The following is a 10,752-nucleotide window of genomic DNA, read 5'->3' as shown; positions in this document are numbered from 1 at the left end:
TCGTTTCAAATAATTTTTGGAAAATGTTGAAAACTTCTGCTGAGCTAGAAGAGGCTACCTCTCAGGGATGTGGTTCTTTAGCTACATTCATGCATGCACGCCCATACACACACACACACACACACACACACACACACGTGCGGTGTTGAAGTACTGGAGGCTGACACATGAGCAAAGGGCAGAGTGTGGGCTGTGGGGAGTAGAGTCATCATCTCCTGACTCAGGCCTGAGGGGATTCTGTAAGTTCTTAATTACTCAAATCCACGTCTTCCCTGGACCCACGTCCTTTGCAAAGTATGGTCTTCTTGAGGGCTGCCTTTACCTCACGGTTCCTCAGACAGTAGATGACAGGGTTGAGGAGGGGGACAATGACAGTATAGAGCACGGATACCGCTTTGTTGGAATCATAGGCATACATGAGCTTGGGGCGGGCGTAGGTGAAAAGCGTCGTGGAATAGAAGAGGATTACAACTGTCAGGTGCGAGGCGCAGGTGGAAAATGCCTTTTGGCGGCCCTGTGCAGAAGGGATCCTGAGGATGGCGCTGAGAATGGTGACGTAAGATGCCACCACTACACAAAGGGGTACGGCAATGACCACGAGGGCGAGGAAAAAGTCTACTAGCTCAGCCTGAGAGGAGTCCTCACAGGAGACGTTGAGGAGTGGAGAAATATCACAAAAGTAGTGATTGATGTGGGGCGTGCCGCAGTAGGAGAGTCTGGCTATGAAAACCATCTTAATCATGGCGGTCACGAGCCCACAGAGCCAGCATCCCCCAGCCAAAGTACCACACAGCTGGGTGGTCATGATAACTGGGTACCGTAGTGGATTACAAATGGCTACATGGCGGTCAAAGGCCATGACAGCAAGGAGGATGTACTCCGTGCAGACAAAGGTCACAAAGAAGTAAAGTTGAGTCATGCAGCCATTGAAGGAGATGGTCTTGTCATGGCTGAGGAAGTCTACCAGCATCTTGGGGCTGATGACTGAGACGTACCACATCTCCAGGAAGGAAAGGTTGCTCAGGAAGAAGTACATGGGCTTGTGCAACTGCCCATCGCTGCAAATGGCCAGGATGATGAGAGCGTTCTCCAGCAGGGTCAGCAGGTAGGCTGCCAGGAACACGAAGAAGAGCAACAGCTGGAAGGCCGGCCATGTTGGAAATCCCAGGAGAATGAAATGTATGGTCGCTGTGCGGTTATCTATTTCCAGAACCCTGGTGATCATAACTGGCTGTGGGCACAGACAAAATCAGTTTTTTCCATGTCCTGAGCACCAGCCTCTGGTTCCTGACGTTGATAGAGCCGCCCCCAGCAAACTCACGGCGATAGAAGTTCTCCTGCCTTTATACCTTCCTCCTAAGTGATGATCAGAACTGAAACTTTTGGGCAAAAATGTACTTTAGGGAGCTTCTATTTTATTGTTTTTCCAAATTAAGCCAAGAGGGATAAGTCATCCGAGGTCCCACAGAAGTGAAATTGGAAACGATGACTCCCAGTTCTTTAGTGCTATGCCTTTCTACTATGTCTCTGTTGGGCATAGGAGGATGGCCTTCATACCACCCCCTCACCATGAGCAAGAAATCCAGTCTACTGCATATAGAAAGGAGGAAGGAGGCTCAAGTGTTCATCCCCCAGGCATAATTTGTATGGAGAAGTCTTACAGCCCCACTTACCTGTAAGGAAAGATTTCTCCCGTTGTGTTTTGTTTCCTATTTTAAAGATTGTAAAACTTAAGTGAAGCAATATTTGAGCAAACACACAGGGTTAACAGCAAATTTGATATGAATATTCACCCACTTCTTGGAGAACAAAATCAAATAGATAAGAAAAGGTAAGGTTTCTTTTCATCCGATTCATTGTACAGAGTGCTTGATTAGGAGTTTGGAAAAAGTAAATCAAATCCCACTTTGCCTCACCCCAGCTTAGTGAGCACGTGACTTCATTTTCAGAATACTAGTTCTTTCATTTTCAAGGTGGGTGTAGTAGAATTTCATCCTATCTGTAAACATCTAATGACCTTTAGGGTTTAAATTAAATTCCTGTGGACATTTGCTGTGACCTTTCCAGGATGCCCTGCTAATTCTCCCATCACCCTGCCAAGAAATCAACACAGATCTACGAGGTAGAAACCACAGCCATTGTTAAAGAGAAAGGAGGGGACCGCAGGACCTTTCCAGGGGTCTTAGATTAAAGGACACACAAGTCACTTGAAAATAGCAGCAGGAAAAATGGAGAACTCCGATGCCTTCTGCCATCAGTGAGCCTCCTGTATTCCCCCCAGGGTGCACTCTCCTTCCAGGCAGGCTGAGAATCACTCCAAAGCTGAAACTCAAACCTCCCTCCTCCCAGACTTTCTCTGGGTCCTATGGCCTGATTCCTCCCTCCTGCGCTTCTCCAGAGCCGGACTCTTGTTCTCTACTTGGCAACCTCCCTGCTTGTGTGCAGGACGTACGAGGCACAGCTGGGGAAGCCTGGCTGTTCTTCCTGGCCTGCAAAATGGCTGCCCACCCCATCCACTTCCCTCTTGCCGCTCAGACCTCGCTTTAGGACCCTAAAGAAAGGCGGAACAGCCACCTCTCAGTGACTGACCCCTGTTAGAGAGGAAAACAGACACAGATAAACAAAACAACGATGTCTAATATTGCACATTCAACAAACAAGTTTGTTTTCTGTTGGAACTCAGCCTTTAATTCACACACACACGCACACACACACACACACACACAGTGCAAAATGGCCCCTGCTTGCCGTGGCCTAGGACTCATGAGGCCGTGTGGGGACGACGGTGGAGCTTACAGACAAGGCAAGGTCAGTGAAGCCTGAGCTCCCTCAGCTGCTTTCTTCTCTTCTCTGAGTCTGAGCATCCAACCAGCCTGAAACCCATTAATGAATAGCTTAGGCCCACCCTGCACCCAGGCTTTTCCTCAGCACACCTTTGTCCCGGGGAAAGGACACATGAAATCAGCCTGTTTCCATCTCCTGGGGGGTGAGAGGTAGCATTTCTGTTGGGAGGCCCTTCCTCGATGCACAGTCATCACAGGACACCAGTCTCCTGAGCTGCGTCCTTGGGCTCAGTCCCTCTTGCATCTTTCTTTTCCAAGCGATGTGTAGGGAGGGCATTACACCTGGAAGTCCTCTCTTCCCGGAACCCTCCCCAGGGCCCCCCAGGAAACGGGACAATGCAATGTATTGTCAGGACTTCAGCCAACAGGCACTGTCATTGTCAGAGAGAATCCTGAGATGCCTCAGACCTGAAGCTGGAAATGAAGGCAGCCCGTGGAATGAAAGACTAAGAAGGAGCACGGGCAGTGGGATGTTCGCACAGGAGCTGTGCGTTCTTTCCTGTACTTCCCGCAGGAGTGGAAGAGTCAGAAGCAGTACTGCGGGGAAATGAGCACAAGACGAGGCTAGGAGAAAATTAAGGGAAAAGAAGGAAGCACACAGAATTATACCAAAAACATCTGACTGAGCAGTCCTGTCATTTAAGCATGGGATTAACTTTGTTTCCAATAGTCCGATAAAAGAGGAAAAGTCAAATAAAAGAGGGAAAGAATTGGAAGTGCATATGATCACATCTGAGCCTGAAACCCTCCTTGTATATAACATGGAGATATATATATATATATATATAGCATGCTTTGCCAATAGTCCCATGCAGTGTAAATGTAGAAAGGGTCTGGGTCTCAGATCTCCAGGGCTCGGTCATCTTAGTCCCATTGGTGGCTTCCAAGGTCGTGTAGCAAGTCTGTCCAGCAGACAGAGGAGGAAGAGAGCAAGGCTCAGGGTGACAGCCTTCGCTCCAGCACGAGTTCGGCAGCAAGTGGATCCCTGGAGGGATGTGCTGACTCTGGCAGGTGACACCTCACGTTGGCCCCTCACTTTACCATATCTGAAGGCCCATGATTTCACGTGAGCGTCACCATCACGCAGGTAGCCAGGACAGACATCACGGTGCCCAGCTGACCCAGAGATGAACCTTACCAACCTCTTACGCTGCTAGGCATGAAGGGAAACGAAATCTTCTAACGAGTTAAAAGTCATCAAAACAGCAGCCACCGCCCCTTTGCCAGACCTGGCCTCATTTAGTGGAGAAACACGCACACGGACACTCACACACCTGTGTTGCACCCTCCCCTCCCCCCGCACACATACCCGTCCGGGTTCTCCCGTACAGTCATTGTATTTTCCCTGCCACGTTCTGTCTGTCTGTTCCCTAGGTCAGAGCACACTGGACCCTCACTTTGCAAGGCATACAGGTGGCTGATGCATTAAACTGAGGTCCCTGCAGGGGCACAGAGCACTCGGCAAGTGCAGAGAATCAGGCCTGTGTTCTCTACAGCAGAGCCTTGAAATGACAGGACAACCTATATTACCCGATACCTCTTCATATGGGGGAATATACACAGGTGGTAGAGAGATTGTTGAAGCAAAATGAATGTCTCTACCTACTAAGTTCACTCCCCAGCTACACTGTGTAGCGACGCTTCCCACAATAAGCTGAAAGAGGACAACTACTTTTAAATATCAATAAAATGAAAGCTCCTAAGAATCGTGATTGAAATAAAAATGATTTTCAATCATCCCCTGGAAATATCTGAGCGTCTTTTTTCAACCCACCATTTTCCCAGTCACGTAACTTAGGCCTCTTCTCCCAGCCTTGTCAGGCATGACCACCTGGAACTGAAGAAAGAGGAGAGATCGCGCAGACCAGGAGGAGGGAAGCAACCTCTCCAAGCTCCAGAGGTGCTGGGCAAGCCCCGCTGTGTCTTTGCTCGGCGTGAAGAAGGCATAGAATGAGCTATTTGTGCTCTCCTGCCTCCACACTACTGGCAGAGCGCACCCCGACTCCCTCCCACCCACAGGGGACCTCACAGCAGACACAGCCCTCAGGAAAGTATTTGGCCTTTCCAGGGCCCAAGGGGACCCGGGGGGAGTACTGAGGGAAGAGCTGGCAAACTAAATGGCACAAGAGAGACTTAGGCTTGAAGCACCTTGGCTTCCTCCCGGGCAGACACTGGGGCAGAGGAAGTGGGGGGAAAGTGTGTGTGTGTGTGTGTGTGTGTGTGTGTGTGTGTGTGTGTCCTCTTCTCTTTCTGGAGATCGGTCTCACAATTGTAAGATCCTCTGGGGGAATAGAGTGCTATAACCAAATCATTCGGCAGAAAATCAGAATGGCATTTACTCACTCTTGTTTGGGGACCCAAGTACGTGTACAGACACATACAAACTCCAAACATCCTTAGATGTTATGCACACGAGGGTCGGCCCTAGACACACACGCAACTCTCATGCATCAGTAACTCAGTAGATAAAAATATATATACGTATTTCAAAGAGATTTATATACTCCCATGTCCTTTTTTTTTTAATGATTGTTTATTATATTATGTTAGTCACCATACAGTACATCCCCGGTTTCCGATGTAAAGTTCGATGTTCTTTACAGCATTATTAGCAGTAGCCAAGCTATGGAAACAACCTGAATGTCCATCAATGCATGGTTAGATAAAAAGATGTGCGGTGAGAATTAGGCCATGAGAAAGGAGGGAATCCCACCATTTGAGACAACATGGTGAACCTTGAGCACATATGCTTAGTGAGATAAGTCAGATGGAGAAAGACAAGTACTGTATGACATCACTTATATGTGGAATATTAAAAAAAAAAGTCAAACTCATACAGAACAGATGGCATGATGGTGGTTACTAGGAAATGGGGGGGGTGAGGAGATGAGATTCACGGTGTTTAAGGGTCCACACTTGCAATGAATAGAGAAGAAGCCACAGTTTTCAATGCACAGTATAATGGATACAGACAACAATATGGGACTATAATTATGTAATGTAATGAGCATAGCTACAAAGACAATCATATTACATTATATAAATGTATAAAGTAACATGTTGTATACCTTCAATTTATACAATGTGATATGTCAAATATATTCAATAAAAAAAGGAAAACATGAGTTTTCATTGCTTTCTGTTAGCTCTGTGAGGCAAACAAATTCTCAAGTCTCTCCAACTACCACGTTCCTAACATTAACCCAGGAGTTAATAAAAAAAATACCATCTTTTCTTGTTATAACTGTTTACAACCATTCCTTGGTACAAAGAAAAAAGCTGTAGTTAAAACTCTGAGTGCTTAAAGGAAAAAAGGAATTCAAAATTCACTCTTTATTGTTTCTTGTCACAGAAGAAAAAAAACAGTTAATTAAAGGATAATATTGAAAAAATAAGCAGAGAATATAGCTTTGAGTTGAGTGAGAAAAAGCACAGAGCTCATACATTGTACTGTGTCTGACTCTGGAAACATATTCAGGCTCATTATGCGTTTAGCTCTGGTAAGGAGAAATAGAGTAATTTTTAAATGTAAAAGTTCAAGTTTACTGGGGAAACTCACATTTTTCCTCATATTTTATAATCGTTTCTGAAAATTGTGCATTTTCTATTTCTTCTCATTATAAAAATTTTGAGGCAGATAACCACATTTTGTGTTTCCTATGCACTGTTCTATGAATAAAAATCACATAACTTATGTTTTCTTTTTAAATGCAAGAAAATTCTTAGTTAATTGTGATGAATAGTGCCCTTGTTTCAAAATAAATCAAGTTTATTTAAAGAATCGTAATGAACACATGCTCCTGCCTTGTTCCCTTTCTGTTGTCCCTCTCTGGTGAAAAGTTGGCTCCAATGAGTACATGTTCAGAACCTAAAGAAAAAGAAATAAAACAAAATGAAAAAAAATAAAGTGAGGCGAAATAAAAGAATATAAAACTGATGTGTAGCTATTGGAATTGTAGGTGTTGTGTCTGGGAAACAACCAGCCTCTCTCTGGCTAATCTGTGAATTATAACTTTAAAGAGGCAGTAAATCTCACACGTCATGGAATGACGAAACGTGAGGAGTGGGGGGAGGTGTCATGATCTTAATTTGGCAACTTAGAAAAATGTATTTCATTTGAAAAAATTTAAAAACCCTAAAACTAAAAATCATTTGAAAAATTCTAGGGGTGCCTGGGTGGCTCAGTCAGTTAAGAGTCTGCCTTCAGCTCAGGTCATGATCTCAGAGTCCTGGGATCAAGTCCCATATCGGGCTCCCTGCTCAGTGGGGAACCTGCTTCTCCCTCTGCCTAGCATTCTCTCTCTCTCTCTCTCTCTGAGACAAATAAATAAAATATTTAAAAAAATTCTAAAAGAATGCAAGGCAAAAAGTAGATAAATATATTACATCAGGCATATAAGGTTGAAGAAAAAAGAAAGCACACATTACAGTGACTCCAACAAATGGGAATTAATTTTTATCATTTAATTTTAAAAAGCTCAGGAGTTCCCTGGGCGGCTCAGTCAGTTAAGCAGCTGACTCTTGGTTTCATCTCAGGTCATGATCTCAGGGTCCTGGGATCGAACCCGGTGTCAGGCTCCATGCTCAGTGGGGAGTCTGCTTGAGGATTCTCTCTCTCTTTCTCACTTTCTTCCCCTCCCCCCACTCACCCGCTGTCTGTCTCTCTCTCTCCAAGATAAAATAACTCTTTAAAAAAAAAACCCTCAGAGGTAGGTATTGGCTGGTGTTGGTTCCACTTGTCCACCATGCTTTCAGAGACCCATGATTTTCCTGTGTTTCTGCACCTCCAGCCTCAGTGTGCTAACCCTTCTTCCTCTTGTTTGTTACCTCGTGGACAGCTGTCGGAGCTCCAGGCATCCAACCCAAGTTCAACAGCAGGAAAGAGGAAGCACCAGTGCCAGCTACAGCTTTCTCCAAAAACGAAAGCTTCTCCAGCTGAATTCAACTGCCATTTATTGGACAAAAATGGGACATAAGACCACTCCTAGATACAAGAAAAGCTGATAAATCAAACACAAGGCAAAGAGTCAGTAGATCACTTGCCTGGGTTGGGCATGTTTTCAGCTTGGGAAAAACTGGGTTGTCAGAGGAGAGAAAAATGAGCCATCTACACCAGTGAGCACACTGTGGGCATCTCTCACACTAGACGGAAAGCAAATGAGAAGGCTTGCCCCTGCTGCTGGGCAAGAGCATGACACGAGAACCACGCAAGTGTTATTTGTGCCAGCTGACCTCTAGCTCCTCCTTCCAAGAAGGTTGGTACCAAGCACAAAATCCAAGATCGAAACGGCTAGGAAGATTAATGTTTTATTTTAATATTCTAATGAAGAGTTATGGTACGTTCTGATCATCTTTAAAAGGAGTATGAAACTCGCTGAGTCAACCCAGTGATGTGCTGCGATATTTTTAGATCAGATCATTGGAAATGCTGAGTTTTCTAGTTAACTTACCACCCTTTCCACAAAATTACAAAGGGTGCTCTGAGCTTCGCTTTCCACAGATCGTCTCGAGTACCCGGTCAGTCCTCCCACCTCAGTTTGAATAAGAGTGAGTTTGAGGTGTGGTTAGTAGAACAGGAACATCTTTTAGAAGCACATAACCATACTATTTATGACAAAATGATAATAAAGGTGGGGCTTAGCGTTTATTGAAGAGTTACTGTGAGTTAGCTGTTATATGCAGGAAGATCTGAGGCTTCATGAAATAATCCAGCTCACACCCTGCCAAAGGCCACACTTGGCATTAGTTTCACTTAGAAAAACGGGACAGAGACAAGCAGGCAGGCAGCGCCAGGAATGTCTCTTCCGTGGAAGGAGTGCTGAAAGCAGACAGGGGCTCATCTCTGGGATTCAAAGTCACAGGGCAGGGGTGAGGCCATAACATTCATACACAGGGGCACATGGTCCGCCTTGATTTAGAATTTCCAAGCCCCTTTCAAAGAGCCATTGTCTCTTCTCACAGTTCTGTGGGGTCCACGGTTTCCAGGGCTCCCAACAAAAGGCACGCCAAGTTATAACAGTAGCCTGAAGCTGTGACTTACCCCCGGATACTTACAATACTTTCATTAATCTCCCAGAGCCGAGGACTTACTCATCAGGGCTTATTTGTACCATAAGCGCTGCTGCTTAGCAACATTTATCAGGCTTCCAAGAGTCCTGCGCCAGAAAGTTAACGGAAGGTGAATTCTTTCACAGTGTGTATGAATATCAAGTCGTCACATTATACACTTTCAATACCTTACAATTTCATTTGCCAGCTGTATTTCAATAAAGCTGGGGGATGAAAAGTAAACTAATCCAAGGTGAAATTTACCTACAAAGAGAAAAGATGTTAACACTTCCCTCCCACGTACATTATTTATTTGATATTCACAGCAAGCATATGAGGTAGGTGATAATATTTTCATTGTAACAGGGACTTAGAGGTAAAACTAAGATCAAAGTGAAATTTCTTGGTTTTAGGAGCAGAATTTTTGGCATAAAATGCCATGCCTTCCATAAGTCAATGAAAAGAAAAGAGAACATAATGAAGGGAAGGTACAGGGAGCCAATCTCAGAGATGTTTCTTTAGAAGGCCATTTAAATCTCATGACAATAAAGCAATTTACACTTTGAAAAGTGTCAGATTTCTTTGTTGCTGTTGTTATTTCATTTTAGATCCTGGTAAACCTAAAATGATTATTGATCGAGGAGTTTTCTTTAATAAACAATCATCTGTTTTCCCCAAAGCCTTCAGAATGAGCAAATACATCAATTATGACAATTTGAGTTTGTGAGTACTTGTTCAATACCACTTTTCTTTTTAATTTCTTCTACATATCCCACAACTAAAGAAACACTAAATACGGTTCAAATGTGCAGAACAAAACCATGAGTCAGGGTGGGAAAATCTCTCTAAGCAATTCAAGCAAGTTTCTAAAAATCGAAGGAACTTGGGAGAATGTCTACAATTCAGGGTTTGAATCTGAGGCATCTCACTCACTCCAGAGATAGCTACCTGCATCCCACCTCTCACTCCTTCATTCTATCTCTTATTAAGNGAATTTAGATCTTTGAAACTGCTGCAGTAAAGCCTCTATCACTTTGACATATCCACGAGTAAGTCCCCTTTCTTATATTTTCTCATTTATAAAATAAATGTGTTGACCTAAAGTAGGGAATTTCAAACTGGCTACAAAACAAGAGTTGCTAAGAAGTTGGAAATTGTGCACAGCACAGTTGCAACCTAGACTTACTCTATCAGACCCTTGACAGATTTTTTTTTCTGGGAATTTGCATCTTAACAAACCCCCGGGAGCTTCGTATGCAGCCAACGCAGCCTCAGTTTGGAAACCCTGTGCAAGATCAATGATTCCTAAACTTTCATTTGTATCAGGATATTCCCAGATGCTATTTAACAAAACTGCATATTAATCGATACTTATGTTCCCTTTGATCCTACTTTATGGTTCCTTGAGGTAGCACCATTAAGACCCTGTTCCTTCCTGACTTCTAGGTTCTGTTGTACATCAATCTGGGACATCCCTAGAAGAGTGGCATCTGCCCAGGACCAACTTTCTGAGAGCATCATTCACCTCCTTGTTCCTCAGGCAGTAGATGGCAGGGTTGAGGAATGGTACAATGACCGTATAGAGCACGGAAATGATCTTGTTGTGGTTGAAGGTGTACATGGCGCGGGGCCGCGCGTAGGTGAAGAGGGTAGAGGAATAGTAGATGACAACCACTGCCAGGTGAGAGGCGCAGGTGGAGAAGGCTTTGCGACGTCCCTGGGCAGTAGGAATTCTCACAATGGCGGCAATGATGGCAGCATATGATGAAACCACAGCCAATAGAGGCAGCAGAATCATCACGAGGGCCAAGAGGAAGTCTACTAGTTCTGCTTGCTCCTTGTCAGAGCAGGTGAGGTTGAG

General features: G+C 44.6%; 2 protein-coding genes across 2 annotated transcripts in view; both read right to left on the bottom strand.

Annotated features, from left to right (window-relative positions):
- Window positions 1-247: 247 nt before the first annotated feature.
- On the bottom strand, window positions 248-1,225 carry LOC100472048 (olfactory receptor 6Y1). The gene has a single exon (XM_002927259.4). It carries the CDS (start codon window positions 1,223-1,225, stop codon window positions 248-250), a length of 978 nt encoding a protein of 325 aa, XP_002927305.2.
- Window positions 1,226-10,350: 9,125 nt separating this feature from the next.
- LOC100472296 (olfactory receptor 6P1) overlaps window positions 10,351-10,752 on the bottom strand; it is a 1,123-nt gene continuing 721 nt past the window's right edge. The window contains 1 exon segment of the mRNA XM_034665591.1: window positions 10,351-10,725. Coding sequence (XP_034521482.1) covers window positions 10,351-10,725 — 375 coding nt within the window.

This window comes from Ailuropoda melanoleuca, chromosome 8, assembly GCF_002007445.2.
Source record: "Ailuropoda melanoleuca isolate Jingjing chromosome 8, ASM200744v2, whole genome shotgun sequence".
NCBI classification, from domain to species: Eukaryota; Metazoa; Chordata; class Mammalia; order Carnivora; family Ursidae; genus Ailuropoda; species Ailuropoda melanoleuca.
Note: the sequence above shows the minus strand (reverse complement) of the source record. Positions and strands in the feature narration are given on the sequence as shown.